Source organism: Haliotis rufescens, unplaced genomic scaffold (assembly GCF_023055435.1).
Source record: "Haliotis rufescens isolate VD_foot unplaced genomic scaffold, xgHalRufe1.0.p SCAF_18, whole genome shotgun sequence".
NCBI classification, from domain to species: domain Eukaryota; kingdom Metazoa; phylum Mollusca; class Gastropoda; order Lepetellida; family Haliotidae; genus Haliotis; species Haliotis rufescens.
The window spans coordinates 12,391,571-12,418,496 of record NW_025963868.1 but is presented as its reverse complement, the minus strand read 5'-3'; the positions used below and the strand labels follow the sequence as shown (position 1 = coordinate 12,418,496).

The following is a 26,926-nucleotide window of genomic DNA, read 5'->3' as shown; positions in this document are numbered from 1 at the left end:
CAAGGAACTCATAACAACAGATACCAGTAGTAGTGGTTTATTTCAGTAAATCAGGCCACAGGCCCATTTTACAATATATATATTCAAGCATTCAAACATGTTGCGCCACAACTGCATGTAGTAATATCAATACTAATCCGTACAAGGGTATCTGAGACCATATACATATGGTGGTAGAATTAGTAGTTTATATAATGGACAACTGCTTGCTCCTCATTTTAAGAGCAAAGAATGTAAACTTGGCAAGATTATTGATTGTTAAAGCATTACTGGTGGTAAATAAAACCTTACATTTATGCTCTGATGGAGATGTATAATAATAACTTGGCAGAAAGTTTCTTCTAAGATCGTCATAAAACGGACAAACTAAACAAACATGGTATTCTGTTTCTACACTTGGAATGATACAAAATGGACAAAGTCTTTCACACTTTGGAATACCTAACTTTCTACCCTGTGATACCATAAGATCACTGCTCGACGTGCGAAACTGTGAGAGAATAATCCTAAATGCAGCAATTTTCACAACACTTAAATAATTTTCATATTCATTTGATAGCTTAATTGTTTTATACAAATATAATGAAGATAATTTGTCAAAAGATTCAAAGAGACACTGGTTATCAATATCAATACATCTTGTTCTAAAAGCGGATATAAATGAATGGATACAAGAAACTGATTGTCTATTCCAAATTTCACCATATCCAAAGGAAAATAACAGATTTTTAACTTTCAGTGCCCAGCAATCTAGACCCTTTTCTGCCCGGTCATACTGGTACACATACGTGTGATATAATATACTGTTTTCGTTTTGAGTTAATAAACGATATCAGTGCTCAAACTGTTCTCAGTCGGCTGCGACAATATGGTCTGAGCGCCAGGAGTCCATAAGTTCTTACCCAACGTCATCGACGTCAACGTCGAGCGTGGGCTCGTTCACATCTGCGTTGGACTCGACGTGAATGGCAGGGAGTGCTCTGTGGTGACAAATCCTGTTCTTCACTCTCCAGAGGTGACGGTCGACATCGGGTGTACAGACGTAGGAATGAATGTCATGCTGACGCTTCTGTTTCTGAGAGAAATAGGTTTGGAGGAGCTGGATCTGTAATGGTTTTGGAATTGCACCCGGTCATCGCACAGCTCGTGTTCCTTTTCGTAGAAATCTGAATGCGATTCGCTACAGGGACGAGATTCTTGTTCAGCATGTTATCCCTTACGTCAACGCCAACATAACGTTTCATCTGATTGATGCAGACGGTGGCCAAACACGGTTTTGATAATGTGACTTTCAGTTGTGATACCACTTCCACCGTAACGTCAGTCACATCGTCCTATGGATGTTTCAGTGACTGGTTTCTGTTGATATCTACTCACAAGGCAGTGCATGTTATGGAATATTATAGCATAGTTTACATCAATAGTTTTCAATATTAACTGTTTTTAAAAGTGCAAGTATATCTAGGTTTTTTTCTTCACACATCTCTAACATCGCCGTAAAATTTGTCAGCAAATTATGTACTTATCTTTGAATCCAATTGTGATGGTCATCTTATTGACAAAAAACCCCATCGTGACCAGACTTGAGTAAAACATTGCAGCACTTCCTGGTTCTATACATAACTAATCAAAGCCGCATGACACTGCTCACAATACCAAAGCTGCTAGGTGAGAAGCTTGAGGCGAGAGTGTCCCTGTGTTGTTTTTGTCAAGTCGACAGACTAAATAGTGATTTCTGCTGTGACTAATAAAGTAGATGTACACTTTACATAATTTGACACAAATGTTATTAACCATTGCTGGCGAAATCGATTTCAATTTGACATCGAATACACGTTGTGGTCTCAATTAAAATGAATTTATAATACTGTTAATTAAAGTTTATGCCTCGTTATCTCGAATGTCCGGATATCTGTAAGTTACAACACAATCCAGTTAGGTTCGAAATAACAGAGTTCGACTATATGTGCTAAAAGTGTAAAATTGTCATTAAACGATGTAGCTTTCATAACCTACCTTGATCAGCTTTTGTAAAATCTACTTTCAAAAGGAAATGAGCTGATGTGACAAAAGAGTAGGATACCCTTCATGGTTGTCGTACGAGGTGGTGAGGTGAAATGGGGTTTAACGTGTGTGCGTGTATCTCTATCTGCTACACACACCAATAAACAATGAAATAAGCATTTGCAATTAATTCAATGTGATGGGACAATTGATTGACATATTCAAAGGTGTTAAAAGAGGATTTTTGTATCTTTTATGCAATAGAAAATTGTTAGACATGTTAAGTTGAGGGCATCTGGTTTCAGTGCTTCATACTTGCCACTTGTGTTGAAAAATACAGATGTGGTGGTTACCATGCCTGTGAATGATTGAATCTGGTCTTTTCCGGACTCCATCATTTACTGTGCAATACCTCACTGGGAGTACAATAACATTCATTCGTTGATTTTTGTAGACGAGAACGAGTGTACAGCGGGATCCAACACCTGTGACTCCAATGCAGACTGCACTAACAGTGTGGGTTCCTACTCGTGTGCGTGTAAACCAGGCTTTAACGGTGATGGAAAGACATGTACAGGTACTGTGCTTTACTGTTCTACATAGACTTCACTATACTAGTATGCTATCATAATTATATTATTGAAATGTCTTTGACGTTAAACACTTCAAACACGGATCCAGCACTTATCCAAAATATCATTATCGTAATAAATATTTGATTTCAATGTCAAACCGAATTGTTTAACTTGAAGCTCACAACTTTCCATACTTTAATCAGTGCACCTTGAATATCCCTTGAAAGTGAGTGTGTGAATTGGTTTAACACCGCTTTTAATAATATTCCCATATAGCATGGCGTTGATAAAATGACGAAATGCAAGATTGGGACATGAGGGACTAAAGCAGCGAGCAAGATAGTATGGTGCTGACAAACCTGGAAACATAATCAGGGCGAACCTGCTTGGAACCCACTCTCATAGGTGTCTGGCAACCCTAAGGGGGGCAAGTCTCCTCACTGTGGGCCACCCGAGATTCAAACATTCTGACTGTCAATTAAGGGTTACCATAGTTGTTAGCATATCATAGTTGTTGATATATCATAGTTTTGACTTATTATGGTTGTTGACATATCATAGTTGGTGGCACGTCATAGTTGTTGACATATCATTGTTGTTGAAAAAAGGAAGGCTAAATGCGGAGCAAGAGCTCCGTCTCCTGTAGGATCCTGTCAGGGTGGTAATTTAATGAATACACTGCTGGAGCAATTCATCACCAGAAAGAAGCCGACTCGTATTTCTCAAAAGCAAGAATTCACACACGATAAATAAATAGACATTAAATAGGCATTAAGGTACATTAGCACAGATACACCAACTGATAGTCTAATGACTTATTAACACTATGCAATAACAACCAAGCAAAAGCATGAAAAAATTACGCAACCAATGAACAGGACTCACATAGCATGAGTATGTCTAACAGGCGAATATACAAAAGGTAGCAGCGCAGAGAGTAACTTGTCATTTCTAATACACAACTAACCCTACCTCTTGTTTGATAGGCATTACTTAGAAGTTGGGGGATGACAAGATAGACACAATTTTATGGATAACAACTTCTTTAATACTGTAAAAAGCGACGTTTCGGTATAGATCCTTATACCGTTGTCAAGCAAGACTGTCTTGCTTGACAACGGTATAAGGATCTATACCGAAAACGTCGCTTTTTACAGTATTAAAGAAGTTGTTATCCATAAAATTGTGTCTATCTTGTAACCCTATCTCAATACACAGAGGGGATCACAAATCTGCCACATCGCCAGTCTTCAGTCAACATGGATTTACAAACATCAGGTCAAAAGAATTTCCGTTGGGGCACGAAATGCTAAGTTCGGGAGTATCACTCAGAGGATACACAGCAGTAATTATATTCTCTAAATGAAAAGTAGGGGTCCATGAAATATAATTGTTAATACTAAGCATTGGAACAAAGATAAGTGTTGGAGACAAACATCCTATGAAGAACGTTTAAGTCTGTAAAACGTAACACAAAAACATATACTATAGTTTGCACGTATCTCACGCAGTAGCGTCACGCACGTGCGTAGGGTGTCATTCCTGATTTTGTTTGACACTTTCAAGGAAGGTCGATTAATCTTTGTGGACCATTAATTGTGTCAATCATAATGATTCTGCTTTTCATACAGATGTGATTTACATTGTTTGTGTATGAACTTGCAATGCAACGTTTGTAAAGTGTAAAGCCTCTACCGGCTATTGGCATGCTGGTAACAGACAGAAGTCGTGTCTGGCAACGTCGACATGATTGTCATGGTTATGTCAACCTTAGACCTCATGACAGATATGGTAGCGAATCAGTTATGGTGTGTGGTGGCATCGCTATGACCGACCGCACCGACTTCTTACTGTGCAATGAAAGACCACTGGACAGTTCTATCGGGACGACCCATGTGGTTTAAGGCTGTGTGTTTCAGGACAATCGTCAATCGTCAATGCTCTCCTCATTTGTGATTAATTTCATGTAATCGAACAATTGATTGACATATTCAAACGTCTTAAAAGAGGATCATTATACATTTTAGCTGCGGAGTATTATAACATTCATTTGCTGATTTTTATAGACAAGAACGAGTGTACAGCGGGATCCAACACCTGCGACTCCAATGCAGACTGCACCAACAGTGTGGGTTCCTACTCGTGTGCGTGTAAACCAGGCTTTAACGGTGATGGAAAGACATGTACAGGTACTGTGCTTCACTGTTGTACATAGACTTCACTATACTAGTATGATATCATAATTACATTATTGAAATGTTTGGTGTGTGGTATCATTGCTATGACCGACCGCACCGACTTCTTACTGTGCAATGAAGGACTACTGGGCAGTACTATCGGGACAACCCATGTGGTTAGACGCTGTGTGTTTCAGGACAATCGTCAATCGTCAATGCTCTCCTCACTGCAAACTAGAGGTCCAGTTTTCAACTATGATATCCGCATCAAATACATCACTATCGGATAATCATTTCTTGTTTGTTTCCTCATAACTTTATCATGTAATCGGACAATTGATTGAATATGTCAAAGGTGTTAAAAGAGGATCATTATAAAATATATTTTATGCAATAGGAAATTGATAGAGACATGTTAAGTTGAGGGCATCTGGTTTCAGTGCTTCATACTTGCCACTTGTGTGAAAAATACAGATGTGGTGGTTACCGTGTCTGTGAATAATTGATTCTGGTCTGTTCCGGATTCAATCATTTACTGTGCAATACCTGACTGGGAGTACAATAACATTCATTCGTTGCTTTTTGTAGACGAGAACGAGTGTACAACGGGATCCAACACCTGTGACTCCAATGCAGACTGCACTAACAGTGTGGGTTCCTACTCTTGTGCGTGTAAACCAGGCTTTAACGGTGACGGAAAGACATGTACAGGTACTGTGCTTTACTGTTGTACATAGACTTCACTGTACTAGTATGCTATCATAATTATATTCTTGAAATGTCTGGTGTGTGGTATCATCGCACCGACTTCCTATTGTGCAATAAAGGACCACTGGACAAATACACACTTGGAAGTTGGATTTGACCACTGCAAACTGAAGGTCCAAGACTCAACTTTGATACCCATATGAAAGACATCACCATCGAATACTAGTAACCATTTCAAACATGAGTGTATTAATTCTTTTGACCTTCAGTTTACTATGCTTGCTACATCGCCCAAATAACATTCAAAAAGCAATAATTTGTATTTTATTATGATGTATTCCATGATGTAATATGAAAAAAATGATACCTTTTGAGACATTATAATAATATTTAATATGACGTGAGACTTTACCCTTTCACTGTGTAGTAAGTATCAGTGCTTCCTACTTGCCGTAGTGGTGAATAACATGGATTGAGTGGTTGCCATGTCTGTGAATGATTGAGAGGCATCGCGAATTGAAATTCTTCGTTGCTCATTGAGACATTTTCTGGTCTAGTCAAGAACTAGACTCGATTATTTTTATTGACAGGCCGTCGTTAGATAGCTGACTGCAGTGCACCGCAACATTCATCCATTGCTTGTTTTCAGACGTGAACGAGTGTATCACGGGATCCAACGACTGTGCCACAAATGCAGACTGCACCAACATTGTCGCGTCCTACTCGTGCGCGTGTAAACCAGGTTTCAATGGCAACGGAAAGACATGCACAGGTAAGTGTTTTTTTTCCTGTTCTAAGTAAACTACGCAGGGAATGAATATTTTCTGCCATGAATTTGGATGTCACTCCAGTTTGAATGATCAATCAGAGGTTTTCTCAATCAACCTCCTCTGATTGAAACATACTATTTCACCGCAGAAGCTAATATTTATAGAATTGTACTTCTATTTCAGTCATTAGCGGTTGGCATTATAAATGAAGATATGTACCATTATAGGTTACCGTTACAAAAATGTGCGGTTATAAAAATATTCAAAAGATGTGTCGCTGAACATGTTTTGCAGAAAACACTATAGAACATAATTCTACAAAGAGATAGTATTTCTAGTTTTGGTTACATCAGAGTGAATAGGGCACTTTTGTAAAAACGACTGTGACGTCATATATTTTGCGGCTTTGATTTGGTTGGTTGGTTTGCGGCTTTGAACAAAACCATGCAAGGCTTGCTTTGCCCATTTCATGTTAGCTACGAAGTTGCTGTGCTACACGCTTGTAATTCCGGTCATATTTTCGAGAGAATTGCACACTGCTTGAGTACATGCCGCGACATATCAGGTTAATCATACGACATTGGTCGAAGTATTTGATAATTTAAATAATGCAGGGTAAGAAAATAATATAGGAAGGAAGTTCCGTATGATTCGGGCTGTATGGGTTCTGGCGTTGTCATACTGATAAATGACACGACGTGGCAACTGTTGTAGAAATGGTAGGACAATCGGACAAAGAATTTCAACCATGTGACGCTGAGCTGTCACATTTCCGTTAACGATGACCAGTGGTGTTCTTTCCTACCCATAACCCCCCTCATACACGCACGCACACACACACACACACACACACACACACACACACACACACACACACCATAACGGTAAACACCCTGTCTTTCATCAGCCATGAACAGACAGAACCGGCTTTCATCCTTCTCATTCACGATTCACATGGCTGCCAAAGACGTACAGTCTGGGGCCCACCTCAATCTCCAAATAACGATGTTTCGCTGTCGATAACTGCGCCTGTAAGGTCTGTAAGTCCTGATTCCTTTAACCCCGAGTTGCCTGCATGGTCACTGTCTGTCGACTAAGGCATTCGTCGCTGATGAAGTCCCTGTCAAGAATCGAATCCGGAGATGCAAGGTACGCAAGTACCGGTCTTCACTGGGCGTAGGTACCCTAGGTCTGGTTGTTCTCGGCCTGTCAGATGTCTGCCCCATCAAGTTGGTTACAACAACACCGGAGCAACCAAAAGTTGTAGTAATGTGGGCATGGGTGGCTCCCATCTGTATCATGCCCACGGCCCGCTCACGTTCTTCGGTTGGTTGGTTGTTTAGCGCCGCACTCAGCAATATTCCAGCTATATGACGGCGGTCTGTAAATAATCCATTCAGGACCAGACAATCCAGTGATTAATATCACGAGCATCGATCCACGAAATTGGGATCGATGACATGCATCAACCAAGTCAGCGAGCCTGACCACCCCAAATTCACCGTCGTTCGCTTGAAAAACCTGGCAGAAAAAGGTGAAAAAGCGCGGTAGCCAATTTACTTATCTCACCATATTTTGCAATCCGTAGCACTGTAGTAAATACGAGTTAAAGGATGTTAAAGCTAAGATGATTGGGGTGATAATGGTTATATTTTTGACATCTTAATTCACAGTTGAAAAAGGTCATTTTCACGGAACAATATGCGGTAGCATGACAATGAGAGGATGGGAAATGTGAGGGACCCACTGTAGGAGATATAATTGTAGGTTACTGAAAGGAATCCCTTGTTTTCGCGGAATGAAGTAATTAGTTGTAAAAAAGCATTGACTAAATAATAAGACACAAAGTAAACGTTGACAAGTTGCTTGGCCAGTCTAGAGGAACGACTCAGAGGTTTGAAACATCTATGGGGAAACCATTAAAAAAACCAATGGTGCTTTTTTGGTACCGGGTGCACGACCCGGGGAGACCGACTCCCAGTCGAGCAAAACAGACCCCACCTTCGCCAACAAAAGATGAATCCCCTGTCATTTACATCAATACATCTTCTTCAATAGGTGTCAACCCGAGCGAACATTTTTAATTTGTCGGGACAATGGATATACCTTGCGTCAGCACCGGTGTTTTATCAACCGGAAATTGTTTCATGTCAAACCATCGGTTGAGTTAAATATTTTACACGAAAATGTCTACCAATAATTAAAAGTTTTCAAGTCTGAAAATAGAGAAATTTAGTTGTTGGTAGCTGTTGACGTTTCGAGAGAGTATTAGTCCACGATTGCTTTATGTCGAAGTCTTTTGCTCATCGAACTCCTACAAGGTTTGATTTGATTTGTTGTTTAACGCCGCACTCAGCAATATTCCAGCTATATGACGGCGGTCTGTAAATAATCGAGTCTGAACCAGACAATCCAGTGATTAATATCATGAGCATCGATCCACGCAATTGTTGGTTGGTGTGTTTAACGCCGCACTCAGCAATATTCCAGCTATATGACGGCGGTCTATAAATAATCGAGTCTGGACCAGACAATCCAGTGATTAATATCATGAGCATCGATCCACGCAATTGGGATCGATGACATGCATCAACCAAGACAGCGAGCCTGACCACCCGATCCCGTTAGTCGCCTTTTACGACAAGCATAGTCGCCCTTTACGGCAACTATGGGTTGCTGAATACCCTTTCTACCCCGGAGCTTCACGGGGGGAGACAAGCATGTGTTGCTGAAGACCTATTCCACCCCGGATCTTCACAGGTCCGAACTCACACAAAGCGTCAGTAAAAAGGTATGCGGGGCATAAGAGATGACGTTTTACTCGCGAATGGTTGCTTATCAATAGGTAAAGGATCATATTTCTTTCATTTGGCGAAAACTGGCGCGGTTTGTAAAAGATAACCACAACGACTAAATTTTGGTAATAACAAAAATAACCAATTCGACACCCTGAATTACGGATTAAATGCCCCCCGTGATATGAACGCGAAAGCTCGTGAATGTTGATTTCTTTCTGGAAAAGGTAGAATACGACATTCCATGTAACTTAAGGGTTATTCCGTAATTATATGATCGACAGAAGCAACGGAAACAAATAAAAGGGTCGTCAAATAAATTTAACAATGAAAATGTTTCCACTATGAATAAAAGAAGAAATATATGAATTTACTAAATGGAAACTTAACCCCGTGAGGCTTCCGGGTCAGAGGAGGACTTCAGCAGCCTGTGCTAACGGATTGGGTGGTCAGGCTTACTTTCCTGTTTGATTGTGTGTCCTCATACCGACCATTGCTCAAAATTTTGATCAATTGATTTTCTTTCACCATATAATTGCTGTCGTGTGCGGCATTAAACAAACAAATGACAACTTGCTCACAATATGATCATGGATTGTCTGGTCCAGACTTAGCAAAAACACAACTCGTTTCGTAGATTTGGGCAGGAAATGCACGAGGCAATAAACTTTGATATCTGATTGAGAACATTAGAAAGTTTGGTTTTTTTTAAAATGATGATTGAAGTAAATGGTCAAAGCTCTTTTTTTCAACGCGAATGACAGGTTTATTATTTTTTTCAGGCTGTTATATAAACACAGTGTAAACGTTGAAAATCGAATGATTTTTTGTGGACTGATCTAAAGCAACTGTTTCAGTATGTAGAATTCAATTTTCTATTCCTAATTTCATTTTCAAATGATGACCAACAAAATGGAACAATTATTATGTAATAAGTATCAAGATGTAAAATCAAGTATTACTGATAATGGAGCAACCAATGCATCCCATAAAAGGCGACTATGCTTGTCGTAAGATGCGACTAAAGGGATCGGGTAGTCAGGCTCGTTCTCTCAGATGATGCATGTCATCGTAACCCAATTGCGTGGGTCGATGCTCATGATGTCCATCACTGGATTGTCTGGTCCAGACTCGGTTATTTACAGGCCGCCTTATATAGCTGGAATATTGCTTAGTGCGGCGTTAAACAATATGAAACAAATAAACGTCAAATAATGGTATATAATCATAAACTTTTACCAGTGAGCCTTTGTGGTAAGCCTTTCTCTCTTCTGATTCATTTTAATGAAGTTGCCGAACATATGTTACTTAATTATGATTGGGCTATTCAAATACAACCAGAAACTATGAAAATATTATTATACCCTTTGTTGATGTCTTTGGTACTCGGTGGCCCAGTCGTATAAGGCGCCGCGATTCGCTGTGCAGAGTTGGCGCCCATTGGGCACGCAAGAAACCTATGATTGTTGGTTCGAATCCCGGTTCGCCCTGATTATGTTTCTAGGTTTGTCAGCACCATACCCGTGCTCGTTGGTTTCACCGAAGTGGTAACCGTCTGAGACCTGCATCACTTCGGCCTTTCCTCCCACATTAAGCTGACACGCCGTGATATAACTGGAATAATGTTTAAAGCGGCGTAAAACTCTACTCACTCACTCACTCACTCACTCAAGTAGAGACTTTAAGGAACATTTTCACGTGAAACATCAAACGTAACTCGTTTACTTAATCATGCAGCTCTATACTTTTTGAAGTATTGTCTAAGTTCGAAAACAGTACCTGTGTTACCATGATGTTTTTGTCAGTAGATTTCTACCACAACTCACCAATATCTTCTTTAATTTCTGTCAAATATTTGTTCTATCCGATGACATTGGTATCGCCCAGCTCCTGTGGTCTGTCATCCAATGCCATGTTTCTTGCCATTTGTCATGTTTCAGAAAAAGGGGTGTGCTTAACTTGTTTCTTTGTGTATATAAGCCCGTGGTCATCAAGGCATGTATGTTTCTGCGTCTTTAGGTCAACTCTACCGTCTCCATTACCATGCAATCTGACCGCCTCCGTGGTCTAGTGGTAGAGCGTCTACTCGGAGAGCGGAAGTTCCGGGGTTCGATCCCCAACCGCGTCATACCAAAAGACGTTAAAAGATGGTACTTGTTGTTACCCTGTCTGGCGCTCGGCATTATGGGGCTAAAACAAGGACTGGTCGGCTTGGAGTCAGTTACTGTGTCTGAGTGGGGTATTCAGGTTAAACTGCGGCATGGTATCTCAGTGAGCTAGCACTATAAATCGGCATCAGTCCGGGCTAGTACAAGCAGCCACATATATACATGTGCATGCACGTCGCTATATAAGTGCAATAACGTTAAACCCCATTTCATCTCACCTCACCTCACCATGCAATCTGTCAACATAGGAATACAGTTTAAGAACATACACTATATAGAGTGAACATGTCTATCCTTAAAATACCCAGAGAAGCATCTGTTAGCGACCAGTCTTTATTCGGTGTATCTCATCAATAAAGTACCCCGAACAAAAGCCGTTCTTTAAACCACCGATGCTGTTAGCGGTCATAAAATGGTCACATGTTCAATTATCACTTATTTGCACAATACGTACATGTTTCTAATCTACCGTGCCAACTAGCTGAGTTTAGAGATTAACTCGAGGTTTTGAAACACATGCGTATTTGTAATGTTTACTTCTGTCTTCTACATTCATGTAGTATTAACGCTTAGCACATACACGCTTATCAACTAAAACTTTGGAATGAAGGAAGGTGTATGGAAACACCGACTGATTGTAAGACTTCGGGCGGAACAGGCATGAAGCACATGACGCTAATCGATTAAAACTTGGGGATGAAGGCAGGCGTATATCAACGCCGCCTGGGATAGACTTTTAGTACAAATTTAGTAAGTAGTATCCAAAAAATATTTTGATAAGTCCTATCGTATAACGTCAAAATTATTAATAAAATATTGAAGAAAATATTACGCATCTCGACGCTATGATAATAGGATTGCTTCTCTGTGTTGGTGACATCGTGTTTTGTGTTGGTGACATCGTGTTTTGTGTTGGTGACATCGTGTTTTGTGTTTCGGTGACATCGTGTTTTGTGCTGGTGACATCGTGTTTTGTGTTGCTGACATCGTGTTTTGTGTTTGTAACATCGTGTTTTGTGTTGCTGACATCGTGTTTTGTGCTGGTGACATTGTGGTTTCTATTGATAACCACGTGTTTTGTGTTTCGGTGACATCGTGTTTTGTGTTGCTGACATCGTGTTTTGTGCTGGTGACATCGTGTTTTGTGCTGGTGACATCGTGTTTTGTGTTGCTGACATCGTGTTTTGTGCTGGTGACATCGTGTTTTGTGCTGGTGACATCGTGTTTTGTGTTGCTGACATCGTGTTTTGTGCTGGTGACATCGTGTTTTGTGTTGCTGACATCGTGTTTTGTGTTGGTGACATCGTGTATTATGTTGGTAACATCGTGGTTTCTGTTGCTGATATCGTGTCTTGTGTTGGTGACATCGTGTTTTGTGTTGGTGACATCGTGTTTTGTTTTGGTGACATCGTGTTTTGTGTTGGTAACATCGTGGTTTCTGTTGCTGATATCGTGTTTTGTGTTGGTGACATCGTGGTTTCTGTTGCTGATATCGTGTTTTGTGTTTGTGACATCGTGTTTTGTGTTGCTGACATCGTGTTTTGTGTTGAAAGGATTGCTTCTTTGTGTTGCTGATATCGTATTTTGTGTTGATAGCATTGCTTCTTTGTGTTGCTGACATCGTGTTTTGTGTTAAAAGGATTGCTTCTTTGTCTTGGTGACATCGTGTTTTGTGTTGAAAGGACTGTGCAATGTGTTTTGACTGTATTGTATGTATTTGCTGTAATGACTATATTGACTGTATTGTATGTATTTGCTGTAATGACTATATTGACTGTATTAGCTGTATTTACTGTTTTGACTGTATTGATCGTACTTGGTGTGTTGACTATATTGACTGTATTTGAAGTATTGACTGTACTGACCATATTGACAATATTGACCGTATTTTCTGCAATGAATGTATTGAATGTATATATTTGCTTTATTGAATACATTTGCTCTAATGACTATATTCACTGTATTTGCCGTATTGACTGCATTTACTGTATTGGCTGTATTAACTGTATTTGCCGTATTGACTGCATTTACTGTATTGGCTGTATTAACTGTAATTGCCGTATTGACTGCATTTACTGTATTGGCTGTATTTGCCGTATTGACTGCATTTACTGTATTGGCTGTATTTGCCGTATTGACTGCATTTACTGTATTGGCTGTATTAACTGTATTTGCCGTATTGACTGCATTTACTGTATTGGCTGTATTTGCCGTATTGACTGCATTTACTGTATTGGCTGTATTTGCCGTATTGACTGCATTTACTGTATTGGCTGTATTTGCCGTATTGACTGCATTTACTGTATTGGCTGTATTAACTGTATTTGCCGTATTGACTGCATTTACTGTATTGGCTGTATTTGCCGTATTGACTGCATTTACTGTATTGGCTGTATTTGCCGTATTGACTGCATTTACTGTATTGGCTGTATTTGCCGTATTGACTGCATTTACTGTATTGGCTGTATTTGCCGTATTGACTGCATTTACTGTATTGGCTGTATTTGCCGTATTGACTGCATTTACTGTATTGGCTGTATTAACTGTATTTGCCGTATTGACTGCATTTACTGTATTGGCTGTATTTGCCGTATTGACTGCATTTACTGTATTGGCTGTATTTGCCGTATTGACTGCATTTACTGTATTGGCTGTATTTGCCGTATTGACTGCATTTACTGTATTGGCTGTATTTGCCGTATTGACTGCATTTACTGTATTGGCTGTATTAACTGTATTTGCCGTATTGACTGCATTTACTGTATTGGCTGTATTTGCCGTATTGACTGCATTTACTGTATTGGCTGTATTTGCCGTATTGACTGCATTTACTGTATTGGCTGTATTTGCCGTATTGACTGCATTTACTGTATTGGCTGTATTAACTGTATTTGCCGTATTGACTGCATTTACTGTATTGGCTGTATTTGCCGTATTGACTGCATTTACTGTATTGGCTGTATTTGCCGTATTGACTGCATTTACTGTATTGGCTGTATTTGCCGTATTGACTGCATTTACTGTATTGGCTGTATTTGCCGTATTGACTGCATTTACTGTATTGGCTGTATTAGCTGTATTAGCCGTATTGACTGCATTTACTGTATTGGCTGTATTTGCCGTATTGACTGCATTTACTGTATTGGCTGTATTTGCCGTATTGACTGCATTTACTGTATTGGCTGTATTAACTGTATTTGCCGTATTGACTGCATTTACTGTATTGGCTGTATTTGCCGTATTGACTGCATTTACTGTATTGGCTGTATTTGCCGTATTGACTGCATTTACTGTATTGGCTGTATTTGCCGTATTGACTGCATTTACTGTATTGGCTTTATTTGCTGGATGAACTGTATTCGTTGCATTATATTGACTGTTTTGACCAAATTGACTGCATTTGCTGTATTTACAATATTGACTATTTTAGCTGTATTTGCTGTAATGGCTGTATTTCCTGTATTGACTGTATTTGTTGTATTGACTGTATTAACTGTATCGGTTGCAATTTCTGTATTGGCTGTAATGACTATATTGTCTGTATTGACTGTATTGACTGCGTTTTATATATTGACTGCACTGACCATATTGACTGTATTTCCTGCAATGAATATATTCACTGAGTTGACTGTTTTTGCTGCATTGAATGTATTGACTGTATTTGCTGTATTGAATGTATTTGCTATAATGACTATATTGACTTAATTGCTTTACTGACTATATTGACCGTAATTGCTATATTGACTGCAAACGTTATATTGACTGTCTTTGCTGTAATTGTTATTTTGACTGTATTAACTGTATTTGTTATATTTGGTATATTGACTGTAATTGTTATATTAGCTGTTTGTGCTGTATTGACTGTTTTTGCTGCATTGGCTGTATTTTATGTATTGACTAAATTGACTGTATTTACTGTATTGACTAAATTGACTGTATTAACTGTATTTGCTGCATTGAATGTTTTGACTGTATTTGCTGTTATGATTGTAATGACTGTATTGACTGTATTTGCTCTATTGAATGTATTTGCTCTGTTGAATGTATTTGCTCTAATGACTTTATTGACTGTAATTGCTGTATTGACTACATTGACTGTATTGACTGTGTTGACAGTATTGACTGTATGTGCTGTGTTGACAGTATTGACGGTATTTGCTGTATTGACGAAATTGACAGTATTTACTTTGACTGTATTGACTTTTGGCTGTATTCGCTGAATCGGGTGTATTGCCTGTATTGACAGCATTGACTGCATTGATTGTCGACTATATTGACTGTATTGGCTGCATTGACTGTGTGGACTGTTTTGACTGTATTAGTTCACTGGCTGTATTTCAGACAACAATGAGTGTAGTACTTCCAACGCCTGTCACGCGAAAGCCAGCTGCGCCAACACTTACGGGTCTTACACGTGCCGCTGTAAACATATGTATGAAGGGAACGGAGTGAACTGCATCCTTGGCAGAATCAAAGGTAAGTGTTTGACTTAAATTGTTCAACAAACGTTTGAAATGATAACGATGTAAACACAGCGTTTTGGGTCAGTCATGCGTCCGCTTTGAACGAAAGAATCCATTGAACGGGGACTGCAGTGGGGCTCGGTCCAACCCCCCCCCTCCATAACGACCCCACCCCACTCCCCCTTATTGTTAGCGACTGCATGGAATTCTCCGATCAGCGAGTTCAGTTGTCAGGTCTTTGTTTTGAGAGAGCTAGAAAGATCAATTTCAAATATCCAAAGCTCCAGCAAAGTGCAAAATGCTTAGGATGTCTTCGTCTACAAAGGACGTGTATCGATCTGGACTAGGATGCAAAGTTCGACTATAATTAACTAGTAACAACGCTTTGCAACAGTTTGTTCCCTTAGCGAATTTGTTTGTTTGTTTGTGTTGAAAGGAAAATATTTCTTATTCTGTTATTGATTTCTGAACGACAGTAATGAGAGTTTGGTTTCGTTAAAATGGAACACAAAAGGTGATACTGTTTACCAAATTGAAGTTGCTGACATCGAGTGAAGGGAAAATGTCTTCCACGAAATAATGTTCCAATAGAGTCATAAGAGATGTAGCTTTCCAATTTGATGAATTAACGAGCTCAGCTGTAGTTCACATAAAGGACGATCTGATAAGCGAAACCCACGGTCAGCGGATCCTGACACGGCCAAGGGGATCCAATAGCACATTGGAGGTGAGCCTGAAGGGATGCAGGTCTTAAATGTTAAGCACTTTGGTGAGAAAGACGAGCACATGTATGGTGCTGACAAACATAGAAACAAAATCAGAGCAATCAGGTGAAACAGGCCCAATTGAATCTCTTACAATTCACTCTTGCGTGAATTGAGCCAAGGCCTATGTCACTCTCCTCAGTTCGGCCCAAAACACCCTCTCAAGGCTCAGGTCACTCGCCTCTGCTCGGCCCAAAACATTCTCTCAAGGCTCAGGCTACTCTCCTTAGCTCGGCCCAAAACACCCTCTAAAGGCTCAGGTCACTCCCCTCTGCTCGGCCAAAACACCCTCTAACGTCAGACACACCCCTCTGCGCGACCAAAAACACCCTCTCAAGGCTCAGATTACTCCCCTCTGCGCGACAAAAAACACCCTCTCAAGGCTCAGATTACTCCCCTCTGCGCGACCAAAAACACCTTCTCAAGGCTCAGGTCACTCCCCTCTGCGCGACCAAAAACACCCTCTCAAGGCTCAGCTTACTCCCCTCAGCCCGACCAAAAACACCCTCTCAAAGCTCAGATTACTCCCCGTTGGGCTCAGATCCCGCCTACAGGTTTACAGTATTCTGCTTCTCCTATATTCATGTGACCTCCTTCTTCTCTGAAAAGGGATTAGGTGATTGTCGACATGCATTAGTATTTGGAGACAGCAAGTAGGTATGCATGAAACGATCCGCATATATTAGTTTTAAATTGATGAGTGGCATCAATCTCTTGTTACATTTCTGAATTGGTGGCTACATGTAGTTTTACCCTGATAAGGTTCAGTTCTGGCAAACAAGAAGATATAATTATTGAACACTCTGTTTCACCATCACTGGTAGCGTCTGTTGTTTCCATCTTCTGTTGATCCCCGTTTCACAATTTTGTGTTGTCATCTAAAGAACATTTTCCTCCTGTATTGCATTTTGTTTTGAAATTAACGGGAAGAAATTCGTATTCAGCATCTATGTCGGCCACAACTTCAGAAATACAATTTCTACTGTAACTCCCAGTGAACTGCAACTAACATAATATCAGTCATGAATAGAGACAAATGTATCAATGCAATAAGATGTTATGTAATTATGTGTTTTTTATAAACTTGATCGTGTATATCGGCATTGTAAATACTGAACTGCAATAACAACTGTTAATTTTACATCACAATTGTCCATATTTACCATGAGAATGTCATAATGTGATGCTTAACAAATTAACAGAATAACAGGACAAATAGTAACGGGGGGAAACGGCTTTTGCTAAGATAAAAAGAAACAGGAGAAGAAGTAAAACTTTTTAATTTTAATATCAATTTAAATCTAAAATAATTGCATATCGTAAATGTAGCACCACTAGCACCCTGATGTATGTTCATCCGCGGGAAATGAACATCAGTAGAAGACACAGTATGGTGACAAAGAAGCGAAAATACAACAAAAATGATACTGGATGGTTTCATGTAGACCTATAACTGGCTCACTCGTTGTTTACAAACGTTTACTGTTTTAGATAAATCTTTGTAAAAATCGAACTTTCCTTAATTCGTTTCAGCAGTACCAACCTCTAATACGATGAGTACAGACAAAAACGTCCGAGACCTGCATCACTTCGGGCTTTCCTCCCACATTAGGCCGACACGCCGCGATATAACTGGAATACTGTTAAAAACGGCGTTAAACCCAACTCACTCACTCACTCATCTTGAACTAGCGCTCTTTTCAATATCTTCACACGGAATCTAGCATGTAGGTTTTATGTAACAACACAAAATCAATCATGTCTACCGAGCGAGGTTACTTTTGACATACACAAAAACAATAAATACCTACGATATTGATATCGGTAAATTTCTGTTGCCATGACGACGTGAATATTTTTTGTCTAGTTGTACACAGCTGGAGCGTTTAGGTATGATAATGTACTCAATTCCTCATCAGTTTACAGCATCGTTATTTTTGTTCCAGGACAAACATGTACACAGGCTTCAGGCTGCATCCGTAGTAACTTCATCTGCTCCTCCGGCCTCTGCGACTGTGACATTGGCTACAGCTATGACGGCACCTCCAACACCTGCGTCATCAGTAACATCATTACCCATTATCCTATCTGTCTAAAACTGATATTATGAAAACAAGATGTTAAAATATCAATGGTCTTGAGATATGAAATACAAAATATTTAGCTCATATGAGTGAGTGTGTGAGTGAGTGAGTGAGTATGGTTTTGCGCCGCTTTTAGCAATATTCCAGCAATATCACGGTTGGGGACACAAGAAATGGGTTTCACACATTGTACCCATGTCGGGAATCGAACCCGGGTCTTCAGCGTGACGAGCTAACGCTTTAACAACTAGGCTACCCGACTGCCCCTAGCTCATATGAGTTATTGAGATTATAAAGCAAATGGAGCGAATAATCTCTTTGTAATATAACGTCACTCTGAAATATGTTTAAGACGTTATTTCACTCACTGAAGTAACTGCAGAGACCGCGTATGAATACAATGTGTGAGTGAACCGCCCTGTTTGTCATGTAGTGCCAAATGGTTTGGAGTTACATGTGTATACAGAAACATCCGCACATCGAGAAGCATCCGATAAACGTTACGGGAGACGTGACACGACAGTTTATTGGGCAAGTTTGCACTGCATCGATGAAAAGGTAGATCCTGCTGAGGTACCTCTTCTGCATGTTTATGTGGTCGTGATGATGGATGGAGATCAGGGTGCCGTTGTACAAAGCGATCTTAGCGCTAAGGTGATCGTAACTCCTATACCTTAACATAGACTTACGACAGTCATAGGGCTAAGGTTGTTTTGTACAACGGCGCCCTGGCTGCCTTTGTCCCAAACATCCTTAGCGCTACGACTGTCGTAACAAGGCGACAATTAGGATCGGATGGTGTTGTTTGGTGACATGGTTGATTGCCTGTCTAACAAGGTGACAATAAGGATCGGATGGTGTTGTTTGGTGACATGGTTGATTGCCAGTCTAACAAGGCGACAATAAGGATCGGATGGTGTTGTTTGGTGACATGGTTGATTGCCTGTCTAACAAGGTGACTATGAAGATCGGGTGGTGATGTTTGGTGACATGGTTGATTGCCTGTCTAACAAGGCGAATATATGGATCAGGTGGTCTTGCTTGGTGACATGGTTGATTGCCTGTCTAACAAGGCGACTACAAGGATCGGATGGTGTTGTTTGGTGACATGGTTGATTGCCTGTCTAACAAGGCGACTATGAAGATCGGATGGTGTTGTTTGGTGACATGGTTGATTGCCTGTCTAACAAGGCGACTATGAAGATCGGATGGTGTTGTTTGGTGACATGGTTGATTGCCTGCCTAACAAGGCGACTATGAGGATCGGATGGTGTTGTTTGGTGACATGGTTGATTGCCTGTCTAACAAGGTGACTATGAAGATCGGATGGTGTTGTTTGGTGACATGGTTGATTGCCTGTCTAACAAGGCGACTATAAGGATCGGATGGTGTAGTTTGGTGACATGGTTGATTGCCTGTCTAACAAGGCGACTATATGGATCGGATGGTGTTGCTTGGTGACTTGGTTGATTGCCTGTCTAACAAGGCGACTATGAGTATCAGGTGGTCTTGGTGATCGCGACCCACCGGAGTAGGATTGTCTGACTCGATTCTCTACATTTAGAAACATTATTATACGAAAGGAATAAATTGACTCCTAAAAAACACCTTCGGAATAAAAAATATTCGGCTGAGGCAGTGACCGAAATAATACTGTTACCAAACTGCTCACCAAACTGGATTCGATTTTCGACGCTTTCTCGTGAAAGAGTGTGTGCATGTTTTTAACGTCACAGCAGTGTTCTAGCTAAAGTACGTGGATTATGGACAGGACAAACTAGTAAAGGCATGCGGGGCGTACAATGCCACAGAGATAGGATAACATGCGTCAGCCAACTCACTGCTTGGCCACCCGATCTCTCCCGGCTATTGTGACAATAATGGGGTACTAGGTACCCCCGGGATTTCCAACGGATGACTTTACCCCTTAAATATGCATAAGATTGTGGTTTGTTTTGACGCTATTTTAAACATTACCCCGGAAATCGCTGCGTGTCAACCCACGTTTACTCCTCAGATTAAACAACGACTACTGGCCGGAGTCTGCGACGTGATATTCCTGGATATTTGCTAAAAGCGTCGTAAAACTATACTCACTCATTGATGTATGTTCTTCTTCAGGGTGCGACAACTACGGCAGCGACTTCAGTCATCAATCAACCACCTACTGCATAACCGGCTACAATGACGCAATTTACGACGTCAGCACCTTCACCGAATGCAGACAGTACTGCTTGACCACCTCCTCCTTCACCTGCAGGACCTTCGAACTCTGGAACGGCGCGTGTTACCTCTCATCAGCTGTTAAAACCGAGGTTCCGGACTCGAAATGGGCTGTGTGGACCGGGTGCAAATATTACCAGCGTCAGTGTGCTTAGTGTGCCCAAGGACGAGATCACTCACAGACTCACACGTACCTTATTCTGTTTGTTTCCTACTTTGTAAAGTCCAATTGGAACAGTGAGTGAGTGAGTGAGTTGGGTTTAACGCTACTTTTAACAGTATTCCAGTTATATTACGGCGTGTCAGCTTAATGTGGGAGGAAAGCCCGAAGTGATGCAGGTCTCAGACGTTTACCACTTCGGTGAAACCCACGAGCAAGGGTATGGTGCCAACAAACCTAGAAACAAAATCGGGGCGAACCGGGATCCGAACCCACAATCATAGGTTTCTGGTGTGCCCAAGGGACGCAACTCTGCACAGCGAATCGCGGCTCCTTAGACGACTGGGCCACCCATGCCGTCAAATGGAAACAGAGTTGCGTCCCTTAGGTACGCCAGAAACTGGGTTTGCCACCCTTCCTGGTGGGATGATGAATTGGAATTGATTAGACAAGACAAATACAAAGCCCTGGGAACTCACATAGATCATAGGGAAGACTTTTCACTTTTTAGTCACTTAAGATCAAGGTTTATAAATGCTTTTGGTAGAGAGAAAAAACTCTTGAAGCACAGAGAGAAAAACTGATAGCTGCCAGAGACAACCCAAAGTTGTTCTGGAAACTGCCCAAGGCTAGTAAACCATTTAATGCAGTCACTCAATCAATTAATACTGAACAATGGACTAACCATTTTACGTCTCTTCTTTTCTTGCACATGATAGCAGTATGATCTAACAATTAACATTCCTAATCTAACACAAGAAATATGAAGTCACATAAACCAGCTTGGGAATAATACATCCCCTGGGTCTGATGGTATTGCTGCCGAATTTCTTAAGTCTTCAGAAAAACAAATAACACCAATTTTAGTTATTATATTTAACAAAATCTTTGAGAGTGGTAACTTTCCAGATGTTTTGGGAAAAAGTATCATCTGTCCTCTGTTTTAGTCTGGTGATATGAATGATGCAAACAATTATAGAGGTATATCACTCATTGATACCATATGCAAAGTGTTTACATCTATTCTAAATGCTAGACTACAGAGGTGGTGTGATGATAACAATATCATTGACGAATCTTAAGCAGGATTTAGACCCAACTATTCCACGACAGATCATATATTTTCATTGCAGGCCATTATCCAAAAGTATGCCTGTAAAAAGAAAGGAAGGTTTTTCTGTTTATTTGTAGATTTCTCAAAAGCGTTTGATAATGTTATCCAAATACTTTAAGTGTAATATAGGTACCCGTCAAGGATGCAGCCTCAGCCCACAGATGTTTTTAATATTTATAAATAAACTTGTAAATTTTATGTAAAAATATTGAGGACAAACCATCTTTATCACTAAAGACTGTCCAGCAATATAAACACTAATGTTTGCTGATGACGTCTCATCTTTTGCTGATACACCTTTTGATTTACAAAAGAAGATCAATGCCTTGGAACATTTTTGCAATACCACAGGTATGAAGTAACTAAAGTTATGGTATTCAGAAATTGCGGACCCCTAAGGCATTATGAAAAATAGAAAGTTAATAGTGTATATATTGAAACATAGTCGTTTTATAGATATGTGGGTATTGTGTTCACGCCCAAACTTGTTTGGATTAAGGCACTAAATACTCTTGCTGCACAGAGTAACAAGGCCATTATGACATTATATAGATATCAAAAGAAAGTTGGTAGTATACCCGGTCAAGATTTATTTAAGATGTTTGATGCTATGATTGTGCCTATTGTCTGTTACGGTGCAGAACTGTGGGGTATCTCATATTATAAAATTATTGAAAATGTACAGAACAAAATGGGTAAATGGTTTCTAAATACAGGTAAAACAACAAACAATGCTATGGTTTTAGGAGAGCTCTCCAACTTGTATGTACCGCAAGGGCCATCAAGTATTGGTGCAGGCTACAGCGTTTGGACGAGCACAGACTGCCTCGCCAACGCGATTTAATGATCAAATCACTGGACCATTCTGGTCGCACCACATGGGCTAATCACATTAAGAATATTTTGTTTAAATGAGGATTTGGATATGTATGCTTAACAAAAGATGTTGGCAATGTGAAGATATTATTATTCATCTTTTTAAACAAAGATTATCGGATAACCTTCAACATTCATGGTATAGTTCTATCAATAGTATATCTGGTACCTTTTATTGTAAACATTTTAAATCCCTGTTAAATGTAGAAAAATATCTTACACTCCGTATACCAGTACATCTGAGAATATGTATGACTCGTTTTGGATGTAGCAGGTCTAAACTTGCAGTTGATTTGGATAGATACACCAATGTCTCACACACTGAAGATTATGTACATATTGTATAGAAAATGGTAGATCTTTTAGTGAAGAAGGATTTCATGTTTTGCTTGTATGTGAGCGTTATTCAGCCCTAAGAAGTATGTATCTTAAACAGTATATGAAGTCTATAACTGTAACAGAAATTATTTCTTCAAAAAAACTTTGATGTTGTATATAACACATGTTTATAGTTATATAAAGTCCAACGCTAAGCGAAACTTAAATCGATTACTTCATTGTCATACGTAGTTCCTGCAATCAAACATTGTCTGTGTTATGAGCCTATGGCCTTTCCACTGAATAAACTGTCTGTCTGTCTGTGGGTTTCACCGAAGTGGAAACCATTAAGCTAACACGCCGTGATATAACTAGGATGCTGTTAAAAGCGGCGTTAAACCCAACTCACTTCACACACACCTTTTATATATTGAGAGCCGACGCGTTAACTTACTATCATACACAATATCCATGAAAACCATGGCAATACAACGCAGTCACATCGTCAACAATGGAAAGTTTTAGACTCTTGCTACCTAAACAACATTGAACAGCATGTCACAAGGTAATTAAACCACGCATGTGTCACGTCGTTTCTCTGTTAAGACATGCCTTGGCGGTCGGTAAAATTAATTGATTTTGTCCCTCCACCACGATCAGCTAATGGAAAACCTGTATTACCAGAAAACGGCCCGCATTTTCCCTAACGACCGTCTGCTGCCTGTTTTGTTCTAATGAGGCGTCATTGACGTCACGTTTCTTATTTGTTCTATTATTATGTTCAATGTTGCTACATGTCAATGGGAGTTTTTTTTCTATGCTACTGCCTGTTTTTTAACTGTTGTGGGATTAACTACAAAGTCATGCCATCCTAGCTATGATAAAGGTAACGTTATTTTTCAGGGCATTATTATTTGCAGAAACCATCAGACTTTGCAACTGCCACTCTTCGTCGCCTTCTGCAAATGATAATGCCCAGATAAAATACGTCACCTTATCTGCAAAAAACAAACAAACGCAATAGTGATTTCAGAGTTATGTTAATATATAATATATAAAATCAACAGGTGGTGATCGATTGTTCAAAATTGGCACACATCATTGTCATTGACCCACATGGAACAGTAGATGTTCAAGGTGAAGGTTATCCGTTCTCAGTACCTTGTATGGCCACCATAAGATTCCAAAACTGACAGGCATCGTCGTACTATGGAAGAAATCAGATACCGAGTTGTGTCCAAGGAAATGTTCGCAGTCGTTGATCCAGTGCATCCCACAACTTCGACTGAGTTTAAATCTGGAAGACCTAGAGGACCATGGCAGGACCTAGATGTTGGGATTCCTGACAAAGGCTGTTGTCAGTCTTGCCGTGTGAGGTCGGGCGTTGTCTTTGGGGAAAATGACATTCGCTTGTTGCATAATGGAAAGGACGTGTGGCCGAAGAAACTCTTCCGGGTGACGTTGTGTCGTTTAATTCCCAAGAACTTGCACCAAGTCTGTTCTACTAGTGTAGGAGATGGACACCCACATCAACACACTACCACCACCAAATTGGTCCACTTCCTGCGTGCAGTTTCGTGCATAACGTCCCCACTGACGCCTGTAAACACGGCGTCTACCATCCGCACGGCGAATGCGACTAAACCAAGCTTTCTCCAGTTGTAATCATACTCTGCGAACTTGACACCATTGACAACCCAGCTGACGATGCATGTCCGTCAAAATGACACATCGAACTGTTCGTCTAGAGTGAATACCTTCAGTGAGTAAACGATTCCTCACATCCTACGCAATCCTAGCATTGCCGTGGTCGTAGAGGTGGCCGTGGTGGTTCTTTCACGTAAGTGACGTAGCCGCAACTATGAATTTGTCCTGTGTTCTATTAATGATACGTGGTCGACCGGATCTGGGCAGCTCAAGTGTTGTTCCGTGTGTCTGATAACGATTCCACGGTCTTGTAATGGGTAATGGTGCTTGAGGCTACGTGGAAAAACATGGCTACAGTCGATGTCGTTGTTGCGTTGGGCTTTCGTCAGTCGTGGCATGTATGTGCAGTTCACTGCTGCATGATTGTGATGGCATGCAAATGAAAACCCAACGTTTTTATAGCCCAACAGGTAATGCTGCACGTGCATGTCATGCTGGTGTGTTTCGGCGCCAGGTTCTCACGTGGTTTTGTGATTTTTCAACATTTTAACAAAAAAATTGCAGTACCTCATTCTTTCCACACAAATCAATCCCAATCCATGTTGAAATGACAAATTCATTTTTGGTATTAATTTTGTATGGACGACGGCAACATTATTTCTACTACTTTTCCGTTTCTTTGTCTGAAGAGTATAATTGTTCAATATTGAAGACGGTTCTATCTGATTTAACGAAAACTCATGACATGACTCTTATTGATGGAGGGTAGTATCAAAAACGCCTTTTTCAGTCCTGATTAATAATCTCAGATATTGACATCAGCGACAAGAGAAGACAAGATGTCGAGTTGTGTGAATATCATTTTTAATCTTAAGAATTGTCAGCTCTGCCATGAAAAACGACTTACAATATGTAAATTTATGGGAAACCGGAGACGTTGCCATTAGTGCTCATGTGACGGAATCCACATTAACGTTTATCTATTGTTATTTTTTATTATTTATCATTATCATTTATTATATGTTATCATTACAACAACATAGGAAATGTGTGTGTGTGCATCTACAATCCTCTGTCTCGTACCGGTCAGATTATAACAAACAACTGGTCAAGGTCTAGCCGCCCTGTGTGATGGCGGCTGAAAATAAGAAAATCAAGGAAATGGTTATTCGATGGTGTTCCGGTTTTATAAGGTATCATAGTTGTTTTTTAGCTCTGGAAAGTGTTTTGGCGGGTGTTTGCAGCATAGTACCCTCTTGATAACGTTTATAATCTTTCGATCAAATCCAATTTTCAAGTGTTTACCTTCTTGGGCAGTTGAGTTCGAGCCCTTGCCTGTTCCTACTTCTTGTTGGCATAGTTATATCTTACATGGAATATTTCACATATATTAAATATCTCACATATATTGAATATATCATACATATATTGTAGATCTCACATACTGTATGTCTCACATGGTTTGTATATCTAGCATATTCTGTATATCTCAAATAGATTGCATATATAAAATATATTGTTTTTCTCATATATTTTGTATATCTCACATATATTGTATATCTCACATATATATTGAATATATCATACATATATCGTAGATCTCACATACTGTATGCCTCACATGGTTTGTTTTTCTGGCATATTCTGTATATCTCAAATAGATTGCATATATAAAATATATTGTTTTTCTCATATATTTTGTATATCTCACATATATTGAATATCTCACATATTATGAATATATCATATATATTGTATATATTGTATATGTCACATATAGTGTATGTCTCACATAGTTTGTATGTCTAACATATTCTGTATATCTCACACATATGCATATCTCACATATACTGAATATCTCTCACACCTTGTATGTCTCAACTATTTTGTATATCACAGTATGCTTTACTTCAGACCCGTGAAGGTCCGGGTTAGAATAGGTCTTCAGCAACCCATGCTTGCCGTAAAAGGTGACTATGCTTGTCGTAAAAGGCGACTAATGGGATCGGGTGGTCAGGCTCGCTGACTTGGTTGATGCATGCCATCGATCCCAATTGCGTGGATCGAAGCACATGTTGTC

General features: G+C 39.9%; 1 protein-coding gene across 1 annotated transcript in view; it reads left to right on the top strand.

Moving 5' to 3' along the window:
- LOC124114768 (fibulin-2-like) overlaps positions 1-21,005 on the top strand; it is a 32,772-nt gene extending 11,767 nt beyond the window's left edge. Inside the window, exons 4-8 of the mRNA XM_048398054.1 lie at positions 5,345-5,467; positions 6,114-6,236; positions 15,539-15,673; positions 18,371-18,487; positions 20,630-21,005. Coding sequence (XP_048254011.1) covers positions 5,345-5,467; positions 6,114-6,236; positions 15,539-15,673; positions 18,371-18,487; positions 20,630-20,886 — 755 coding nt within the window. The 3' untranslated portion in view covers positions 20,887-21,005. The remainder of the gene's footprint in view (positions 1-5,344; positions 5,468-6,113; positions 6,237-15,538; positions 15,674-18,370; positions 18,488-20,629) is intronic.
- The last annotated feature ends 5,921 nt before the right edge of the window (positions 21,006-26,926 follow it).